Source organism: Castor canadensis, chromosome 11, assembly GCF_047511655.1.
Source record: "Castor canadensis chromosome 11, mCasCan1.hap1v2, whole genome shotgun sequence".
Classification (NCBI taxonomy): Eukaryota; Metazoa; Chordata; class Mammalia; order Rodentia; family Castoridae; genus Castor; species Castor canadensis.
Genome location: NC_133396.1, coordinates 116,554,609 through 116,578,725, shown reverse-complemented (window position 1 = coordinate 116,578,725; position 24,117 = coordinate 116,554,609). Strand labels below are relative to the sequence as shown.

At 34.9% G+C, this 24,117-nt stretch overlaps 1 protein-coding gene across 21 annotated transcripts in view; it reads right to left on the bottom strand.

The window, feature by feature from the left end:
• Gpatch2 (G-patch domain containing 2) overlaps positions 1-24,117 on the bottom strand; it is a 243,775-nt gene that overhangs the window by 213,497 nt on the left and 6,161 nt on the right. For 20 of the 21 annotated variants that reach the window (XR_012438976.1, XR_012438977.1, XR_012438978.1 and 17 more), the window contains exons 2-5: positions 19,947-20,660; positions 14,738-14,799; positions 11,281-11,463; positions 10,762-10,841 (exon numbers count right to left, since the gene is read on the bottom strand). Coding sequence is in view for 7 of the 21 variants with exons in the window: in XM_074048296.1 (XP_073904397.1) it covers positions 10,762-10,841; positions 11,281-11,463; positions 14,738-14,799; positions 19,947-20,660 (1,039 nt within the window). In the remaining 14 variants the exon portion in view is untranslated. Of the gene's footprint in view, positions 1-6,931; positions 10,636-10,761; positions 10,842-11,280; positions 11,464-14,737; positions 14,800-19,946; positions 20,661-24,117 lie in introns of those variants that run through there. The other variant, XM_020184710.2, reaches the window with a different exon arrangement.

Sequence of the window (24,117 nt, the reverse complement as noted above, 5' to 3'; positions counted from 1 at the left end):
TAAAGGTAAATTACAAAACTGTGTTTTATAGACCATCAGAATACTATCAGCAACATAAAAGGCAGAAAAACAGAGTTGAAGTTTCTTAAAAAGTAAAATATTTGCAGCATTTCTGTTTCCCTCATTTTGACTTAAAAAAGAATCATAATGGGGACTCTTGCAATGTCACCACCCTTTTGAAGGGCAACTAGGAAAAGGAATCAAAGCTCATCAATGAAATAAAATGGTTACCAATCAACAATCTTAATTTCCTTAAAAAACAAAAACATTTCAGAACTTATTTTAAGGGTTTCTTAGAATACAAAAAAGAAAAGTTTTTAAACGACAGTCATAATTTAAAAAGTATTTTTTCAAAAGTCTTGTTTGCAAATTCCGTATTTTTAGATTCATTAAAAACTCCATAGATCATATCTTCTTTTAAAAAATCAATCAAAATGACCCAAACATTGTATGCACATATAAATAAAAGAAAAAAAATCAATCATAAGTCATTTCTTTCCTAATACAGATAACCTAAAAATTTGTATGCAAATACAAAAGTTAAGGAAAACAAAGCAAAAACATGACATTTCATATATTTTAATTATGTACTAAAAAGACTGGCTGCGATGTATAATAACACAGTGAACATGAAGGCAGAAGAGTAAACTGGAAACTTCTGAAGGGACATTCTTACATATTACATTTCAGAACAATCATTGTGATTTAATCTAAAGGGGACACTCAAAACACTAGATGAATATTTAGCAACTAAAAACTTTCTATTTTAGAAAATTTCAAATTAGTAGTACTTCGTAAACAAGAATGCCATTTGTACTTCTACTTACAGTAAGTGACATTTAAAAGCTATGGTCAACATGGTCAGGAATCAGGAGAGATGGCTAAAACCTAACCCAACTTCTTGAATGAACAGGTTTGGGTAGAGTATACCCTTATATCTTTCCCTGTGTTATTGTAAAAATGATCTAAAGAAAGGCACTAGAGACTGGCCAGGGCTGAAAATTATTCCAGCCTACAAATCTTGTTCTCTTCAATCACTTACATGTCCTATAATTACCACATTACACCCTGTTTACGGTTCTCCATGGTTATTTTTTATTTGCTTACTCCTGCCGCCCCCAACCAAGTTTATTCTTATTTGCTAAAATGTAAGCTGCAGAAAACTGTCTGTCTTGTTCACCACTGTAACATGTAACATAACTAGAGCAGTAGTTAACTACCATTCACTAAATGAATGTCTCCCAAAAGTTGATCCGAATATTAGGTTCAGTGAAACAGAAGTGTTCAGGCTAGCTTGTGGTTCTCATCTACTAGGGGAATACACACTGAACTTAGACACTTGATATAGTATAAACTTACATGCAACTACCAATGCCTCTGTATCCTACTGTCTATGCGATCAGAAGTTACCTGAGTTCACGAGATTCCCATGGACTACAAAGCCCATAATGATCTAACACTTGCCTACCTTTGCATCCAAACTTATCTGTTACATACCTATCTATACAAGCATATACTGTTGCCAGCAGTACTGGACTTAAATAGTTTTCTGAATATTTCAAATTTAAGCCTTGACCATGACTTTCTGTCTGCCAATTCCCACCCATTCATTTTGTGAGCTCCAACTCATTCTTAAAGCTAAAATATCTTCCTCTTGTAGGAGTTATTCTCAGAATTTTGCCAAATTACATAAGAAAAGGGAAGAAAGAAACGTAAGAAATACAGACGTCACCACAGCTAAACAAAAGTAGTAATGTGACAGCTACAAGGCACATTATATAACAGGCTGGATGGAAAAAGAGGTACCATGGAGGGCAGGCAGGGAGAACAAGCTGACATGGAGAGAAAGAAATGGAGAAGGTTCTAGAACTGGATGATATTAAAGAGCAGCAAGAAGCTACTATATACTCTCAGAGAAATGTACAAAGGGAAAAATCAGAATGCAGGGCTGCATGCCAGTGGTTAATCCAATAGAAGCAGTAAAACATTTTAACTACCATTTTTATTATGGGACACACTTTGTGCTTGCCATTCAAAATAGTCAAATATCTCAAAATACCTCATATTACCAATGGCATTTAGTAATCAGGAATGAAGACTGCTTTAGGATGAGAATTTATTTGTATTTATTAGCAACATGGCAGCAATATGAAGAAAGTTCCAAACTGCATTAATTTTGGCTTACTAAAAGAGAAAAGGTAACTGTTTAAGTTAAAAACATTCACCTACATTACAGGGATGTGAAGAGTATTAAATTAATTAATAAAGTAACTAGTATATAGAAAGTGTCTGGCACATAGCATCATGAGTATCTGCTCCCATTACTAACACCCACTTTGCACAGCTCTGCATTTCTAAAGCATCAGAAACCCATAAGCCAGAACATGAAGTTAAGTCTGAACTAAGGCATGAGAGAAGCACACAGATGTTCTGAATACATGAAAAACACATGCTGTTGCTGGGCACCAGTGGCTAAAGACTCTAATCCTAGCTACTCAGGAGGCAGAGGTTAGGAGGACCATGACTCAAAGCCAGCCTGGGCAAAAAGTTCACAAGACCCTTTCTCGAAATAATCCATCACATAAAAGGGCTGACAGAGTGGCTCAAGGTATAGGCTCTGAGTTCAATCCCCAGTACCACACACACACAAAAAAAACCCAAAAAAACCATATGAGGTCAATTTTTATAACATGGAAATGTCAAGACTTAATGTTTATGTTTTATCTAAGGAGTTTTTAAGAATAAATATGAAGAACATAGTAAGAATTCAATTGCAGTTAACTGAATAAATGATTATACTACCATATATCTGTACCATTTAGGTTTACATGTATATACATACTGCACTTTTAATAAAGTACAATGCAATACTATTTAGTGACAAAGTATGAAAATTTGGACTCATTTTTAAAAATCAGCTATTAAATTTGTGACAAGAAATATAAACTTGTGAATGACATCAAAATAGAGAATTTATATAAGACACTATTTATATCAGCATTATAAGTTATGGAAACAGTCAAGATGTTCCACCACTGATGAATGGGTTTAAAAAAATGTGGTATTTATATACAATGAAATTTTATTTTGCCACAAAGAAGAATAAAATTTTCTTGTTTGCGGTAAATGGACAGAACTGGAGAAAATTATCTTAAGTGATGTTAGCCAGGCTCAGAAGGCCAAAGCTGTATGTTTTCTCTCATTATGTGGCATAAAGACCAAATACAAATAGAGCAAACAATGAAAAACAGGTCAGGGAGAGGGTAAAAGAAGGAAGTTAAGAAGGTGAATATGCTTGATGTACTCTCTACCCAAAAATGAATATAGAACTTTTAAATCAGTTAAAACAACCAGAAGAAAGGGACTGAGGTAGAAAGGAGAAAAATAGAGGAGATGAAGCAAATCAGTCTATTATCCATATGAACATGGATGTGCCTTAAGGAAAAATGTCATTTTTTCTTCTTCTTTTGGGTGGAACAGGTCCTGCCTGAGAGGGATGGTACTGGTAAGAGAGGTAGCAGGTGGGGAAATAGTGAAGGAGCATGCATATGGTGCAAATATTGTATACACATGTATACAAATGGAAAATGAAACCTGTTAAAACTATTCCAGGAAGGGGAGTAGGGAGGAATGAAGGAGAATGGTGGATGGGGTGAATTCAGGTATGATATATTGTAAGAAATTTTGTAAATGCTACAACATACCCTCACCCAGCACAATAAAATTTTAAAAAAGCAATGCTGGAGGTATCACAATATCCGACTTCAAACTATATTACAAAGCAATAGCAATAAAAACAGCATGGTACTGGCACAAAAACAGACGTGAAGACCAGTGGAAAAGAATAGAGGACCTAGATATGAAGTCCTCTTATCTTTGACAAAGGTGCTAAAAATATATGATGGAGAAAAGACAGCCAAATGTTGCTGGGAAAAGTGGTTGCCCATCTGCAAGAAACTGAAACTAGATCCATGTCTATCACCCTGTACTAGTATCAACTCAAAATGGATCAAGGACCTAAATATCAGACCTGAAACTCTGAAGTTACTACAGGAAGGAGCAGGAAACACTCTGGAACTAATAAGTATAGGCAAAGACTTCCTCAATACAACCCCAGCAGCCCAGCAACTGGCAGAAAGGATGGACAAATGGGACTTCATAAAATTAAAAAGTTTCTGCACAACAAAAGAAATGGTCTCTAAACTGAAGAGACCACCCATAGAGTGGGAGAAAATATTTGCCAGCTACACATCAGACAAAGGACTGATAACCAGAATATACAGGGAATTTAAGAAACTAAACTCTCCTAAAATCAATGAACCAATTAAAAAATGGGCAACTGAACTTAATAGAACCTTCTCAAAAGAAAAATTCAAATGGCTAAAAAACACATGAAAAAATGCTCACCATCTCTAGCCATAAAGGAAATGCAAATCAAAACCACACTAAGATTCCACCTCACCCCTGTTAGAATAGCCATCATCAAAAACACCACCAACAACATGTGTTGGCGAGGATGTGGGGAAAAAGGAACCCTAATCCACTGCTAGTGGGAATGCAAGCTGGTACAACCACTCAGAAAAAAAGTTTGGAGACTCCTTAAAAAATCTAAACATAGACCTGCCATATGATCCAGCAATCCCACTCCTGGGGATATACCCATAGAAATACAACACAGATTACTTCAGAGGCACCTGCACATCCATGTTTTTATTGCAGCGCTATTCACAATAGCCACGTTATGGAAACAACCAAGATGCCCCACTATTGATGAATGGATCAAGAAAATGTAGTGCTTGTACACAATGGAATTTTACTCAGTTATGCAGAAGAATGAAAACTTATCATTCTCAAAAAAATGGATAGAATTGGAGAACATCATTCAGAGTGAGGTTAGCCAGGCTCAGAAGACCAAAAATCGTATGTTCTCCCTCATATGTGGACTTTAGATCTAGGGCAAAAGCAGCAATGTGGTTGGACTTGGATCACATGATAAGGGGAGAGCACATTTGTGTGATACAGAAATAGGTAGAAAACCCAAAACATGAAAGCGTTTGATGTCCCCACTCCAGAGGAACTAATATAGAAACCTTAAAGCAACAGAGGTTATCATGAGAAGGGGATCAGTAACCAGGGTAAAGATCAGTTAGAGATGAATCAACATGGGTCATAACACATGTACACGAAAGCAATGCTAGGAATATTTCTGTATCGCTATCCTCAACTCAACTAGCAAAAATGCTTTGTCTTCCTTATTAGGCTTGTCTCTTTTCTTCAACAAAACTAGTGATAAAGGCAGAACAGGACCTGCCTGGAACTGAGGGTGGAAGGGGGGAGAGGGTGGGGGGAGGAGGGCAAGGGGGGAGAAATGACCCAAACAATGTATGCACTGTGAATAAAAGAATTTAAAAAATAAATTAAAATTAAATTAAAAAATTTGTTAATATTATATTAATATGTACTTTTCTATAATATAAAATAAACTATCTCAAAATAAATTCTAAAGAAAAAAGTATCTGATTCTAATGTAACATCTGGATCTCAAGCTGATGGTAAAATGAAAACGAAATTAACATATATTATAATAGATAAAAATATGTATTATATAAATTTAGCATATGGCAGCTTCTAAGTATACATTCTTTTTGCATTCTCCAAAGAATCCAAAAATGATTTCAGGATACCAAAGTACTAATGCACAAGTGTTATACTAAAGCACTTAGCAGCTAAATTCACTGAAAAAGTTTAGGTTACTAGTCCATATATAGTCAAATTACAACTGTATGTACTTTTAAAAAACATTTTAAGTTTGCTTTCAATCACAAAATAACTCCATTCTCTTAGGAGAAACGTTCTCTCTCTGCTTCTCATCCAAGAGAAAAATTTATGTAGCTCTTTGTTTTGAACCAAACCATTTTAAATGATCCTTCTCTTGTATAAGGACTATAAATCAGATTAAACACCTACTCTAGAATCCTAAGAAACAACAAAAGGCAAATAAAAAGGAACAACTAAAGTCAAGCAAGACATACAGAGTAAATCACGACAGTATAATTTATCATTTTCAACATGCCATCCATGGAATCCTGGTTTTCTATGATTTCATAGAAAAAAAGTATCTGCAACATTCTTTTTCTCCTTCAGAATGAACTGACTCAAGATTCCAAATGAATACAAGTTGTTTTGTTCTGGGCTACTGTAGGGAATATAAACAGTATGCTTATTTGTGTGGCAGGACTATTTATATTTAGGATTATTGTTCACATTTTTGCAAATATTTAAACTTGCTAAACATGCATAAATAAGAAGTCTGTTAAATCAGATTCACTTTCTTTGGCAGAATAAACACAAATACCATCATTACAATATGGATTCTGATTACAACCATTCAAAAATAACTTGATGTAATTATACATTTTTTAAGCAAAATCCTACAACTTATTACAATTTCATATATAATACTTATGTCAGCTTTCAAGTACCTGTATTTTAAGCTGAGTCCTTTATTTTCTCATCTTTTTACAGACTGTATAATTTTAATGCTAAGTTTTGTGGACAAATATAATACCTACTGACAAATCATTAGTTCAAAACAAAAAAGGATTTTAAAAAGTTCTCCCCTTCAGAAAACATTGATTAACTGTGTCGCTCAGGAGTAGGACAACCTGGCTAACTGGAATGCTATGCTTAAATATTGTTACTTGAATTCACTTTGTAAGTACTGCATCCCAGACTGATTCTAGCATCACGACTGAGCTATTACTCTCAACTGTACTTAATGGACAAACTCTAGAAATATAAGAGGTTCAGGCTGAATATGATGGGCAATGGCTTGAGGATATTCCTTGGAATTAATTATCACTTTCTTCACTCTCCTAAATCCAATGAAGAATGAACTGGATTCCAATAAACTGATGTTTTGATCTAACAGATAATTCCTATCAGTACTAAATTTTCAGGACCCTGTCTGCATGCACCTGTCATATACATGAACAAGATCAATAAATTTAGATCCATCAGGACTCAAATCTTTAAATATTCTAGGTCTTTGTACAAATGAATTGCTTAATGAATTGGAAGGAAAGGGAGATAAACAGAAGAGGATTAGGAGTTTATCAGTTTGCAATTAAATTTTGAGATGTAGTGCAATGAACCTAAAATTTATTCAAAATGATTCTCCACAGATAATCTTAAAGAGAGGGGCCAAATCAAATATAAATGAAATATAAAAAATAAATATAATAAGTATAAGTACTATATAAGTATAAAGTACTATATAAGTAATACAAATATTAAATATAAAGGCAAATTTTATATAAATTATATATAAAATAGGAACAGGAAAGTTTAAAGATTAGAATTTTGCACAATGACTTGTGATTAAAATGTAATTTAAGTCACCAGCTACTGTGTTTAAAGATTGTGCCAAAAATGGGCCCATTATGTATACAATATCATTTAAATGTGACAACTCTTCTGAAAAGTATTATCTGTATTTAACAGAGGAAGAAACTGAGGTTCAAAATGTAATTCTCAGTAAAAAGAGAACCAGAGTGTGGATTCACAGAGATCTGACTTCACAATCTCAAATACCTCTTTGCTAGCCACACAACTAAACACAATCCTCATTTCTATTTGTAGATTCCAAATTTGCAAATTTGACTACTGGCTAAAATTTATTTGTAATTCCAAAATCCACACTCACAGAACTTTTGCAGTCAATCAAGGACATGTGCACAGTAGTGAAGAAGGTCAATCACTGACATACACGTATGTTCCCAGCTGAGGTGAACAAGGTGACACTGTTCCTCATCTCAGCTCTCATACTGGAAACAAGTGTCCTTTTGCCGTCTATTCAGTGCCAGGTTTATGGTGATTTCACTATTTTCAACGGCCACAAGCACAGTGCTCAGAAGGGTAATTTGGCATTACTAAGCTCAAAGTAGGACATATGGAGACTTAGTAAAAAAATGTTTTACCTACGCTTTGTTCAGGACTGAGTTACAGTGCCATGAGTTCAATGTCAATCAATGAACAATACAAAGAAAATAAAACTAACACATACTTAAAACTAGGTTATGTATTCAATTGATGAATATGTTGTGACTGGAGGCTCACAGGAACCTAATCCTATCTTTCTGTTAGGATGATGGTCCACTGTCCCCTAATTCAATGTTTACAGTGACTTCAAAGGACATACTTAGGCCAAATAATGAAAACTGACTGGAAACTTCCTCATAAAATGTACATATTGATATTTTATAAAGAATTTCCTGTTCTCATTTCCTTCAAATATATGACACTACTATATTTATGCAGCCATCACTTTTTTTACTTAAAAAAACCTTTGTTGCCATTTTGTTTGATGGGCTGCAGCTACATGTGTTTGACTTTGCTCAGCAAATTAATCTTTCTTAAAAGCAATTTCCAGTGTGAAAGTGTCAGGTAATTAAATTTCATTTCTTATTATGGGAAGTAACAGATACTGCCTTTAAAGATGACTGTTTAGTGACATGATTTTAAAACTAGTTAGCTATATATGACATTAGCAAAAACAAAACAAAAACTTAGCATAGAAAATTATCAGCACAAACTGGGACTCTTATTGTTCTTGCCCAAATCAGAGATTTTATTGAAAAAAAAATTACACTACTTAAAAATTCAAATAAGGACAATTCAGGACTGAAAGAAAGAAAACCTGAAGAAGTCCACTGTCTTCAGCAAAATTTTGAATACAAAAACGTAGGCCAGGAAACACTTCATGGCCTAATGCACTAGGTTCCATGATAAACACACATATATAGTGAGTGTATCTTCACCAAGTGAAACTTAATCACCTTCTTACAATTTAGAGAGGGAAGGTAGCTTTTAGTAGGTTAAGCCATGTATCATCGATACTATGAAGCTACCCTATCAGTTTTAATAGCTTCTATAAAATACCACAGTAAGATTGCAATAAGCCTAGAAAATGGGCTACAAATCCCAGCTATGTTCAAGCAAGCAGTGAACCAAAAATAAAAATAGGTAAAATTGAACCAAGAACTAGATAGCATTCATCTGGATTCATTATTAGTAAGGCAAAGTTCATAGGCCAAGGTTTTAAAGTGACTTATTCAGAACTAAAAGACGATCATTATACAAAATAAAATAAAAGCATTTATGCAATTCAGAAAAAAAAACATGAGTTTTTACTGCAAAGACATAACACAAACAAGCTTACTTACAATGACTAAACACCACATCATTGTATCTTTAAATATCACTTCAAATATGCAAAGGTAAAGAAACTCAAAATTGCACTTTTTCATTTTTAATCTATCCAGTTGAGACAAGTAATCCAAAAGGAGATGAGGAGATGTCATACATTCCGGCTTACTGTATTTATTGAAATCTTTCAACTGCAATGACTTTAGGTCAAGGCGATGTCAACTTTAAGTTTCTTTTCCAATCATATTTAGTTATCCATTAAATCTGAGTTGACAATCCATACAATATAAAAATACACATATTAAATCACATTGACTTCATCAATTACTGGAACTTAATAAAAATATTAATCATTTAAATATAACCATTTTAAAGAACTCAAATGGCCTGAACTTAGTATAGTGCTTAAATTATACCAACAATAGAAATGTTAAATTCCCCCTGCTTGGTGAAAATGAGCTCATGCAAGTATTTCTGAAACTTAGTGACACATATGGTCTGCCATTCTGAGGATGGAAAACCAGCTCACACTTTTAGAAATGACAATATGATTCAGAGTCTCACAGTACTTGCTAAAATACTAGGTTTCACATGATTTCATTAAGCTCTAAACCGAAATAATAATTGTGCTGTATTTCAAGTACCAAATAGAACAGTTAAAGTGTAATAGTAAATGATTTTACTAGTGCAGACTAATTATCACTGTGGCTAGGTAAGAAAAAGGATGATTTCTGCAATACAATGAAAACTATACTATAAAATACAATTGGTTTGCAATACAGAGCAGATTATCCAAGTGGAAAGAAAACTGAACATACAAACTCTAGCAAAGATTTATCAACCTCACCTATTACTTTTCTTAGCCCTTGTTAAAATACCCTGAGTAAAATGCAAATATTTTAAATAATGCTGGTTATAGAAGGCTTCTCTAAAAGTTAACCATAAATGTTATCAATGCATCAGGTTTTTATTTACAACAGTCAGATATGTAAAACTTAATTCTTAACCAGTCACAATATAAACATTATGGAATACTTAGGTTAAAATCTGCACGTTTTCAATTTTCTATCTTTTGTTAGCATTTTGGCAAAGCAAGTAATACATAAATGGATTCAATGTAAAAAAAATCATAAAAGAGAAAAATATATAAAATTTACAGTAGTTTCTATCCACCCTGGGCCAACCTAGATCTCTAAAAAGCCTCCCCAATCAGGTTCACTTCTGACTAAAAGGAGAAATACCAGTCCTCCAGCAAAAACAGCCCCATCTTTGCATCAAAGAGGCTCTCACTTCAATGATATTCCTCCAGGGAAGAGGACAGGAGCCAGGTTCCCTCGAATGTCATTCCCCAGGTGTTCAAAACGCAACTAATTTATTAGCATTAGAAGATTTGGTTTATAGGGGAATCTCACTGGTCCAGTTTGTAGCCTACAAAAAAATGGATTATTTTTAAATATAACATTAGAATATAAATATAGGATGAGGATGTGGCTTTTTTTCCATAGAAATGGAAACATTTCCAAACATGACAATTCAATAAAAAAGCATGCCTACCATTGAAGTTGGAGTCCCTCCAGATTTTTTAATATTCTTTGAAGGCATTCCATGAAGGCGACTGAGTCTAGCTTGGAAACCTGGAAAACCAAAGCACTCAGTTTAGATGATACTGTGACCACTGAAGTAGAGAAGAACATCCTATCAACAGAAAATTAAGATATTGGTGCTAGAGGTGAATACCATGATTATTATTGGGAAAATTCTCATTTAACAGAACTAAAGCAATGCCTGAAAGGGTTCTACTGCATTACTTAATTACCTAGTTTAGTCCTTAGGTAATAATATCCAAGGCATTTCTTCCTGCCGATTCACATTCCTATCAACATTTTCATCATGAACTAGCAAGAAAAGCAAGTCGCTTTTCCTAATAAATTGAAGCCGTGATGAGCGGAGTAGCTGAATTAGTGGCCAACATATCTGTTTATTCTCCAATTTCCAATTCCATTCTCTTTCAATGAGTATTCCCAAGGCTGATCAAAGGCTCACTGTATACACCAGTTAGGAAGAACTACTGACCTCTTCTGCCCGGATGTGACATGAGGGGGAAAGAACCAGTTAAGATACTTTCAAAGACAGGGTCTGGGAAATCTTTGTCTAGCTCAGTAGGATCTTCCTTTTCCCACCAGGGGACGACTCCGGTGATACCACATGCTCCCCCTGATTCTTTTTCATAGAACCAGTCACTCTGCTCATCATCACCTGTGAAAATACAAGAAATTCCCCCCAAAATTTAGTTTTTTCATTCAGATATACAATTCAGGCTGTGAGATAATAAAAATATAAGACATCAATTAAATCTGAATTTCAGATAAAAAATTAGTATTAATATAAGTATGTACTTGCTTTAATGTTTTAGTATAAGTATATCTAAATACTACACAGAACATAGAATGCTACAATATTATTTGTTATTTATCTGCAACTCACATTTAACTGGAGGTCCTGCACTTTATCTGGCAATCATGTATATAATCTATAAAGAAAACATTTTACTCTTTAACACACTTTTACTTTAAAAATGTTCTCTAATTTATGATAAACATGGCCATCAGCAAAACACAAAGTGCTGTATTTTAGAACCAATTTTAAATATGTGAAAAACTAACATATTTAAAGGACTGGCTAGTCCTTTGGCAAATACTGTAGGGAAACCTTTCTAAGCTACTATCCTTCCCACATTAAAAAACAAAATAACAAAAAGACCCTTAATCATCTACTGGGAATGAAAAAAGTATAAAACTACAGAATCTATTCTTTACCCCTGATAATGGTATAGAATTAACTTCATGACTTGTATAGAGTGGAAAAAGGGTAAAAATCACAGATTATAATGAAATGAAATTAATCTAATTAAGTTCAATAAGAAATAGTTTTGAAAAAGTTAACTTTAAGTGAAAAGTGACAACTCCACAGTTTATGAAGAAACTATACTGAATTACTAGAAGCAAAGGATTTTTAAAAGTCAACATTATTCAGACTATTGGAAGCATCCACAAATATAACCATGGCACTATGAATGATCAAGTTAAGAGTTCAGTTTGAAATAAGCCCTTAGTGAGAATCAACATTTTGGTTTTGTTGAAAAAGAAATTATTAAGAATTGTATAAATAGACAGAAACAGATATAAAGAGATAAAACACAGAATGCAGATGGCAGTTAAAAGACACAAATAGCATTTTGAATAAAATCTGGCAGTCATCAATGCCCCATATCTTAATCTATGAGTGTCATCAGAACTGCAAGAAACTTCCTCCCTTTAGAAAAAGATTTTGAAAACCTTTTACTATAATCATTTTTAAAGGCAAATTTTAAAAATTAAGCATCAGTTGAAAATGATTTTATGAGAAACAGGTGTATTTCAAATAAAGTGGGAGTAATAAATTAAAAGCAATTACAGGATTACAGTCACTAGATTGTTTCAATTGAAGAATTCATAAAAATTAATTCATTAGAAAAAGCACAATATATTGCACTTAAATATTAATGCTTTTACTAAGAGTTATATTAAAATGTCACAGATCAGGTTACTAAACACAACAAAAAAAGAGAGTCACTTTTTGAAACTGACTACCCTGGATCTTAATTTCCACTAAGCCAAAACCAACACTGTGGTGGACATGGTGGCAAACTGTAATCCTAGCTACCCCATTGGGAAGGCTGAGGCAAGAAGAAGGAGAGCTCCTGGGCTATATAATAAGACCCTGTCTCCAAAAAATTCTTTAATTAAACAAATAAATTAAAAGGTACTCTAGAAAAGTGAAGCTATTTCATTTTTGATGATATACAACTTTACTCTTTTTGGGGTTTTTCTGGTAGACTGGGGTTTGAACTCAGGGCTTCTTGCTTACAAAGCAGTACTCTCCCACTTCAGCCACACCTCTAGTCCATCTTGCTCTTGTTATTTTGGAGATGGGGGTCTTACAAACTAGTTGCCCACACTGGTCTCAAACTGATCCTCCTGATCACAGCCTCCTAAGTCCCTAGGATTACAGATATGAGTCACTAGTATTGGGCTATAACTTTATTCCTAAAAGGGAAACCAAATAACAATTAAGAACTTGGGCATGCATTCAGACAGACCTATTAGAATTCCAGTGTTTTATAACACTGAGTAAGTTACTTCAACTCTATTGTTCATTTTTAAAAACTGGGAATTCATGGAGTTTTTAAAGACTGAAATAAGAACTTAAAAGTAAATTAAATGCAAGAAAGGCACTTAGCAATATGAGATACAGTAAGCTTACAATAAATGCCACCATATCATTCAAAGCCACTCAATGGTTTCTAAAAATTAACAGGCTTCCCAAAAATTTGTGAAAGTTTTATCATTTTGTTTCATTACTAGTATAAACATTCACAATTTAACCTTGGGTAAAGATTTCTATCATAATAAGAATTTAGGTGTTTATGAAAGTCCTTAAGCTCGCTTTTTGCCTTAATGTCCTAACATATTTCAGACAATGTCTTTAAATGTCTGTGGTCTTTACAATAATTATGAACCATTTATCTGGAATGACTGGTTTAAGTAAGCAAAAAAGGACACAACTCATACTACCAGAAGGACCAACAGAATAAGAAAAACCTGTGGAAAGAAATTACTTTGTCCTTTTTTAAAAAAAAATTAACATCATTAAATGATTTATAATTTAACACAATAAATATATTGTTTTTCCCTTAGAACTTACTGTCTTCTGCTAACCTATTCTTAAGAAAGGAGATGACCCTTGTGATAAATATTCATAAGTATTTGCTAATTTCATGATTTGTATGGAGTATGAAAGGGGAAATGGTCATGAGTAGATGTGACAGATGAAATTAACAGGATTAAGGATTAATCCTGTCCCCTATAGGGGACATATAAGTATGAAAGTATAAGACTTTCATACTATTCATTGCTTCAGAATACCTGCCATGTTCAAGTATGAAACGCTTCAGGAAGTTTCAAATATTAAAAAAAATTTGGTATGTAACACATTTCTGTTTAAGAGTTTACAATACTGAATTCAGGAAAGTCATCTAATTACTTACAAACTGAATAGGATGAATAAATGTCACACCTGAATAAAAATGACAAATGATTTGGAAATCCACCTTTATGACTGCTTAAACAGTTTTAAATGCATTTGGAATCAGGTGGAGAATCAGAACCAGTATCTTGTGAACAAACTAAAAAAAAAAAAAAAAAAAAAAAAGGACAAAATTGAAAAGACTGAGGGATGTAAAGATTTCTTGAGGAAGATAATCCTTCCTTTATATTATTAGCTTTGGAGATAATCTATTACTATTAGGTCAAGAAGGCAGGACATCTTCTGTAGCATGTAGAAAACAAGTTACAATCCTAAGCCCCAGTCAACTAAGTAGTATGCATAATGCAAATGGACTGCAGTTATCAACTTATGAAACAACTGATAATAAGCATAACTTTAACATGGAGCTGTTTTTCCAAAGAGAGAAAAAAAAGCATTTCAGTACCTTGTCTTCCCTCATCATTGGTAAACAAACCAGCATCAGTGCTGCTGAGACTGCTGGAATCACTGTAATAAGAAGGAAAAAAAAAAAAAAAAAAAGAAAGAAAAAGAAACGGATCAAAAGAGCAATTGATCTCTCAGCTGTAGAATTTTAAAGAGACATTGCAGCTCAGAGATGGAACTTGAGCCTGACAAAGATCTGAAAGAAAATAAGATGATTTTTATTTTAATCAAACTGCAAATGTCCTGGTTCTATTAACTACAGAGCATATTATTTTTGGCACATAAAACCACAGGAATCTAATGGGACCCTGACAGTAAGCCAGATGTGACTGAACGAGGTGCTGACACACTGATGCATTTTATTATCTGCTTTCATCATGTGCTCACAGCTCCTTTCTTACGCTGTGCAATTCAGCTGCAGCCTAAAACACCAATGCTCAATAAAATGGGAAAGTCTCAATCAAAAGCAAGGTAAGAATTTCTTCAGCAAATGAATTACAGGAGCCTGGAATGAAATTAGTTTTCAGAACCACATTTGCAAATATTCTAGAAAGGACATTACTTAAGAATTCAAAACAACTATTATTTTGCAAGGAAAAAAAAGTTTATGACAGTGACAGTTCATTAATCAAAGTTAAGGTCACTGTAAGCAATAAAATGAACATTACCAATATGAAGGGGAATGAAAAAATTACATGGGTTCTCATTACTTCCACAGAAATTTGAGACATGACCCAGATTCAAATTTAACACAGAAATTAAAACAAACAGCAAATATTCAACTAACATGAACAGTTATAATACAAGCAAAGCTTATATGATAGACAAGTTAGTTTAAAATACAAGAGAGTAAGAACATATGAGAGGCTTGGTCTCTAAAGAAAGTTGAGTGATATGCTTTAAAAATTCTCATGTAGTTTCTTTTTTTACTATAATTCTTAATTTTAACCAATCAGGAAATTACCCCAGGTGGTTTTTTTAATTAAAATACTTATAGCAAGTAGAACTAAGTTTAACTGACTTATTTGAAAAAAAAAAAACAAAAACCTGAAACCTGTTTTAAAACATTTAAATTGAGACATTTAAGGTGAAAATTATCAATGAGCTCTACCTAAGTTGACAACTTTTTCTGGATATAGAGTATCAATTTTCATTTATTTACATTCAAAAAATAATTAATGAATGCTTAAGAATTTGTCATGAGGCATATTCTTTTTCTCCAACTTCCTTCAAATGAAGAGAACATATGAAGCTCCCTATACTACATATCTGGCAACAATCTTTTCTAAGAGCAACAAATCCATAGTGTGTTATTTGCAAACTTACGTTTTCTTCTATGCACAATATTGTTGAGTAGTAAAAACACTACAGAGGACCATATCTTGTAATCTCAGCTCTTCAAGAGGCAGAGATCAGTAGGACTGCAGTTAAAAGCAAGCCCAAACGAGAGGTTACTAAGACACCCACTCAACCAACAAACCAGGAGTGATGGTTCCCTTCCATAATCCAAGTTATGCAATGCAGGAAGCATATATAGGATGATCATTGTCCAAGACCAGCCCAGGCAAAAAAGGGAGACACTACTCAGAAAATCAACTAAAGCAAAAAGGGTTGGGGTTGTGGCTGAAGGAGCAGAACACCTGCCTAGCAAGACGAGGCTGAATTCAAACCCCAGTTCCACTGAGAAAGATAATAATAATAATAAACCAATAAACAAAAATACTTCAGGAATATTATCTTCCCGCTATTTAGCTATTGAAACTACTACTGATGTTTTTTCTGTTGCACCCATCAATGCAGCTCCTCAGGACACAATTCCTTTCTTGAAACCTTTGAGGCAAAAGTACATTTAAAATTCAAAAATATTCAAACTTTAGAAAGGTACACCCTAAAATGTATCAGAGGGGACCCTATGGTAGCATTCCATAATCAAAAGCCTATTATACTTCTCAATTACCCAAATGAAAATGCACAGTAAACACAGGCAGGTTGAGTTATGTACACTAATTAGTTACGTTTTTCACAGCTTTTCAGAGTCCAGGTTTGCAGACTGTCAATCAGTGTGCTACTTTTTAGTACTATAATCTTCTGAGTTCAGGTTTACCTCTTCTGACCTATTCTATATACAACCAGGTTCATCTTCTGAAAATGTTAACTAGTTGACTAACAGTAAAATGATACCCTGGAACAGAAAAAAGGACTAAATAAAAGCAAAAAAACTCTTAATAAAATGTGGACTTTACTTAAAAACATATCAATATTGGTGTATTAATTTTGACAGGGGCAGCACTGTAACATATATTAACGATAGTTAATAGGGGAAAATGCATGTGGGGCATATGGGAATGTGAAACACATCAATTCTCTGAACTACTTTGCAATTTATATAAAAGCTATTTCAAAAGAAAAAAAGTTTATAAAATACACACACACACAGACTCACACACTCTGTAAGACAGTGTTCTATTAAAACCTCTATAATTATCACCTTAGGTTTGCAAGGCTTTCTATTTGTGAGTGACCATCTGAACTCTGCCCATCCTCGCTCATGGTCCTTTTGCTTATGTTCTAAGTGACATGTCTATCTCCTCTCTTTTCTCTCTGCCTGCCCACTCTCTTAAAAATATTAGGAAATCAAAATTCCCTCTCTAGAACCAGCTCACAGACCCTAATGACCCTTGTTCTACTTTAAGATATGTTCTACTTTATGTATGTATGTATATAACACACTTCCTTCCTTACATTCTGCATTATGGATAGTTAGCCAGTGGATACTGTGTACTTGTTGCTATCTTCAGTATCAGAATAAGAAGTTAAAACAAAAGAAAGGCTTTTTCTGCAGCTGATGATCATTATAGCTCATCTCCAAGGGCATCTCTTCCCCCTTTCCTCGGTATGACTTTTATGCCTAGTACCGAAATGAGAATATATTCAATAAGTAAGTATGTTGGGTGTGTGTATGTACCTAAACCTATCCCTTGTCCCAATCTATTCATTTTCTATAACTGTAACCTAGGCATTAACTGAGAACATCACCCTCCCCAAAACAATCAACCTCAAATACTCTCAAATATTTCTTTTCCTCTCCTAGCACAGCCATAATTTACCTTCCACAGAAAGGACTGGAAGTAGATAAAAGATAAAAAATACTACCAAGATCATATTATTTTGAAAAAATGTAAATCTAATTGAGTTTCTTCTCTGCTAAAAATTCCCATTGCCTGTCTGATGAAACCAGAGCACACAGGCTTCAAGAAGTGTCTATTGCTGTACCCTCAGATCCTACTTTATATTCTAGTAACAATGAACTACATATATTTCCCAAACACACCACCTTCATTTCACAAGCCATGGCTTTGCACAAACTGCTCCCTCTATCTAAAAAAGCCATTTCCTCTCTCCTTTTCATTTCCTCCTCCTTTTCTATACAAGTCTTAGTTCTTGCTTCAAAACCTAGTTCCTATGGGAAGTCTTTCCTCCTGAGGATCCTTCTTCATAGCACATTCCATGGTGTACATTTGTCTGCTTATTCCAGCCTAGCAGGCACTGAGGACAGAGTCTGTATTGTCAATCCAGACACCACAGTGCATAGTACATAGCAGTTAATGAAATGTTTGTTAAATATGAGACACACACACACACCCCAAAAACAGAATAAAGTTGTTCTTATTTATAAATCAGCTCCAAGAAAATAACACAGCTTTTTACAATAGAAAAGCTTCAGAAGTAGTCTCAAAAACACTTACATTTGTTGGAAGATACCTTAACTATTTAGTAATCTTCCCACAGCAGGAATCTGCTTAAGTGACAACAATGAGTTATTATAAAGACTAAAATTACAAGAAATATATACCTTTTACTTCACTCAAGAGTAAGTATCCTCTTGGAAAACTTGTGCCTGGACTATTAATTACTGGATAGGGTGGTAATACCTAGTAGGTACTTGAGTTTTGTTTTTTTTTTCCACAACGAGGAGACATAAATGATAAGCATTTCATCTCATTTCTGTTCCAGGGTAGATCAATAAAAGGCAGAAAACACAAAAATGAGGGGAAAAAAAAAAAAGAAGATCTTAGACAGTCAATCCAAAAAAGTAGGTAAGCTAGCTGTGAATAATCCAGAATGTTATCTCTACTATGACACACTCCTCCAGCAACTGAGCAGGATACTTTTAAGTCAGTCTGAGCAGTCCTCAGTCACAATGGAGCAACACTAGTGTACAAATAATTCTTGCAATCCATGCCAAAGCACTCAGGAAATGTTTTGGGTTTTTTAGAACTTGTACTTCTTTAGAAAAATTATATAAACAGCAAACTATGCTTAATAAAAAAGTCACTTTATAAATTCTTACCAGGTCCTAATCATGTTTGAAATCATAGTGAAAAGCTAAGAACAAAAAAATCCATAGGCTACAATCCACTTGATTAAGATGATCCCAACATTATAAATTAATACTCTTTCCCAGACCTATTTTTGTTTGACTCATAGTCAGGCATTTGGTTTGAGGACACATGCAGATGGACATCTCATTTCTTGCAAGTATCATAAATTCTGTATAAAAGAATAATGATCGCTTACCTTTTGATTCTGTGAAAATAGTATTGAACAATTATCCTAGTGGTATATACCAATTTCTTAGAATGGACAGATTAGACTAACTGCCAAAAGATCATTTCTTCTTCCACTTTTAATCACAAAATCAGGTGTTCCTGGACCATAAATCAAGTTTTACAAGTGATTGCAATCCACAGGAAGTTATAGATACTCTAAAATAGTAGGCCAAACAAATGTCAAAAGAATATAAAATTTTGACTATCAGGAATCAGAATGAATCATGCACTGTAACACGCTCGAAAGGCTAACGTTCTATAATTAAGCAAATAAATAATTGTATCTCCCATTCTAAGAGTTACAAATGTGCTTATTCAAAAGCACATTCTTTCCCACTGAAAATCCATTGCCTTTTCTCTTTGTAGCTGAAAATTAAGTCATTAGAACACAGTCAAGACTTTGAGTAAATCAAACAAGCAATTTTGCTTTGTGTGAAAACATCATAAATTTTAAGGAAATGTAGCCATAGTTACACTGTAATCTCACTATTATTATTATTACAATTTATAATTATTTTAAAATAGAATTAATTAAAATATAAAACACATCCAACCAACACACTGCGACAAACATTTTGATATTTGGAAAATAAAGGTCACCTTTCACTCATGAGCTCGTCGGAGACCTTCTGCTCCTCGTAGTCCATCTTGTCCCTACTGGCCCGGCTGGTGTCCTCGCTGTCCAGGCCCACTCCCCCATCGTGGGTCTTCGGCCCCTGCCTGGTGGTCCTCAGCTTCCTCTTCTTCACCTTGCCCCTGGGGAGGTCCTGGAGGGGGCAGGCCCTGTCGTGGTCCATGTCGTGGTCCCGGCAGCCGTCAGGCGGCTGCGTCATGGCGCGCTTGCTGGACACGTCCTGCGGCAAGTCCACGGCCATGCGCTTCACCTTCCTGCGCCTGCGCAGCGTCCTGCCGGCCAGCGCATCGGCACCCAGCTCGGCCTCGTGCCACAGCGGCCGCTTCCCGCGCCCGAGCGCGGCGCTCACGGACGCCGGCCTGCGCTTGGCCACCAGCACCTGGTCGTCCGAGTCGCTGTGGTCCTTCTTGCCGCCGTGGCAGTCCCGGTAGTCCTTGCCCGGCTCGTCCTGGCTGGAGTCCGAGCCCTCGCTCACGCAGCGCCCCGCGTCCCACGGCGGGTGCGCGTTGTGTGACCGCCGCTTCCGGCCCCTCCGCTTGCGGGCCTGGCGCTTGAGCGGGCAGGCCAGGCTCCGCGCGTGCTCCCCCGGCTCTGCGAAGCCGCCCCGGGCCTGCTCCGAGCTCTCCTCCAGCGCGGACACCAGGTCGTGGACCAGTTCTTCCATGGTCCTGCTGAAGTGCCTGGAGGTTGGGAGAGGAAAGGAACTAAGTACAGTACTTAGTGTTAACCTAGCCTCCGCAGCAGGTAGCACTCTAAGAGCGAGGAAAGTGGCCATCATGAAATGTTTGAAGCTATTTAATCTTTCCACTCAGTGTACTACAGTTTCAAATATTCTGATAGTTATTAAGCCTTTTGCAGAAGTTCTTTGATTAAACATGGGAATAGCTGGGCGTGGCACATGCCTGCAATCCTATCACTCTGGAGGCTGAGGGAGAAGCCTCCTGAGTTCAAGGCCAACCTGAGCAAAACAAAAAACCCAAAAAGATTAAGAAAATAAATAAAAAATAAACACAGGAATCATTTTGAGATAGAATAAGCATACTGTCAGCCGCAGAAGATCATAGTACTTTTATATTTTTCTATATAACCATGGAAAAGTTTTTTCTACTTACAACACTGTTCCCTAGCTCCTACTACCCCTGCCCTTTCTCTAGAGCCAGTTTTCTTAGAGCAGATACACAGAGAACTTTCTCTGCCTACCCATCCCTTGATTTCTAAATTATCAGAGGCATGAAATTCTCTACTGGCCATGCTCTCACCAATCACTGCCACAATGTCAGAGGTAGATAGAGGTACTTACAAGATTTTTAATGTATGTGAAAAGAAAGTTTAATCAAATACTAAGCTTATATTTTGGCCACACTAACCTCATAACCCAGTGAAGTAGATTAAACTATGCTCACCTCCAAACTGGAGACTCACCACATTCTGAAGCCATCTCTTAGGCCATTTTGGTCAGCAAGGATAAGCATCATTGTTCTTAGAGAACTGTAATAAGTTATATAGTCTTTCCAAACCCAATTCCCAAAGATTTTAAATTAGTTGGTGTAAGATAGCCCAAGTATAGATTTTATTTTTTAAACATAAAAATAATATATATATAGTTTGTGTATATACCTTTCTTATGAAGACGTGGACAATCACTTCTCAAACTGAGTTCCAGAAGCACCTGGGAATCAAAGTATTCTCAACAGTCTTCTAGAGGGCTACATAGTTTCTAAAGTCTATTGCAGAGGTAGGCATACTTTTCTACAGTCAGGTAATATTTTAGGCTTTGTAAGCCATTGGATTTCTAACAGTACTCAATATGTCAAATATACACTCAATTTGTCACAAATACAAAAATAGACACAAGTAGTACATAAATGAAATAATGCAAAAATAGACACAAGCAACACAAATGAGTATGCTTATGTTTTAATAAATGTTTACTTATAAAATCAAGCAGTGACTGGCCATAGTTTGTAGTCCTTGATGTATGTACAGTGCCAATAGGATATATATCATCTCTATCATCTACAACTTCATGCTTTAGTTGAAACAATTTGCAACTTTTTCTTTTCATTTAATGATAACCTAAAATCAATCACAATCCAACTTATTTTTCCATTTACAATAGGATGCACACACACAGCTTCTAAAACTTGAGTATTTAGTATTTCAGGTCTATTGCTAAGTGTTTTGCATGTATTATCTAATTACATTCTCACACAGAAACCCAAAGAGGTGGCAGATGAAATATGCAGAGAGCTATCTCTATCACAATGTGACATATCTAAGTATAAACAGAACACAGATTCTAGCAATCTGGTTCTACAAGGCCAATGCTTATCCAGCTACAGTTTAGAACGACTAGCCAATTCCAGTATCCAGCCTGTAATTTCGTTTGACTGATTTAGCACCAGGTGTTTATATATTTTGAATAGAAAGTGGGGGTGTGAGACCTAAATCAACACAAGGTACAGGGTGATGTAACTGGTGAAGGTGAACCGATCTCAGTGAACCAACACTGTATTGGCTAGTACAGTGTATATTATGAGGGCTTAAAAAACAGCATTGCTTTTCAGTTACTATGAGTTTGTAGAGTCCAGATCCATCACCTTTGGCAATCTGAATATATAAACAAAAAGTATATTTGGATACACATTTTTCAAAAGCACAGTGGTGATTCAAAGATACGTTTTAAATAAACTCTGGAAGTCCAGTGAGATTTTTTTTCCCTTTATAAGGGTTCAGTCTTGCAACTCTGATACCAGAATACAACATTAGATTAAGAGAAAAATGCATCACAGAGGAACCATTAAGCCAAAACAGGGCTGTAACTTTGACCACTTTGATGTACCAAATGGATCTTTGCTCCATTAGCTGTACGTTAACAATTGCCTTTTTGTTTTCACTTAATTTCTCCTTTAATACTAGTTCTTTGGAAGAAATGTAGTCTGAAAGACTTATTATTTCTGAATATAATGTTGTACCTCTAAAAAAATTCACTTAAAGACAGTTCCAACATGTATTAAAGTAAGAATCCTTTTTCTAAAAGACTGTATCACCTAGTTCTAGAGTAACTTAACTTTTGAAGATGGTGTTCTTATCAGTGAGTTACTGACTAGTTCAAAATATTAAAACATGAAGTTAACTCAAAACACAAATATAATATTCAACTAAAAGAGCAATTTTATTTTGAAGTTGTAATTTGGTGCTTTACTTCAGAAAAGTTGGCAATTTTTTTTGTTTTGTTTTGTTTTGGGTTTTTTGAGACAGGGTCTCAATATGTAGCCCATCTAGAACTCAGAATTCTCCTGTCTCGGCCTCCAGAGTGCTAAGTTTACAGGACTGTACCACGAAGTCTCACTTAATTGGTGGTATTAGCTTACAAAAAAGGTTAGGATATCCTATTCAATCTATTTAAATCTGATAATCTTCTATTCATTTCTGTTGAAAAAAGTATTGCTATGACTAACTGTTTAACAAAATATACCAAAGACATTACCAGGAATGAAAGCAAAATTTCTTTAGAATTGTGCCAGCCTTATTCAATTTTATATTATTTCTCTCAAGAGAAAATATATTTTTAAAATAGTTTAATTAGAATGAAATTTATTTCATGTCATTCACATAGAAATGAACTAAAAATTACTTTTAAAACATTCTTGCAAAACTCTACAAAAACTCAGAAAAATGTATTTAATATAATGCAATTCAGTGTTCAAAGTAATTTTCCCCTATTGTTTCATATAACTAGGCTCCTCTACAAATCAGTCCAAGCAAAATTCCTGTCAATGAGCCAATAATATTGTTCAATTAATGTCAGTCAAGCTGCTTCACTACCATCTCGCAGGTAAAACAGGCACCAATTGGCCACACAGAAATAAAATCCTGACAAGTCACACTGTGATAATAGCGCTTGTGCTTCCTTTGCCCTGGCAGTTGTTCTGAAGCATCAGAAGACCATGGTGTTGAAACATGTTATTCTAAACATGTAGCTTCTTCAAGACCTTTCCTATTGGAGAAGAAACCTAGACCTATACAACTTTTCATAAAAGCTGTACTTAGTCAACATTCAGTTTTAGTTGAATTAAAGTAAATTCAGTGAATATAACACTTAACAAATTTGAAATTGTTGTACTCAAAAAAATT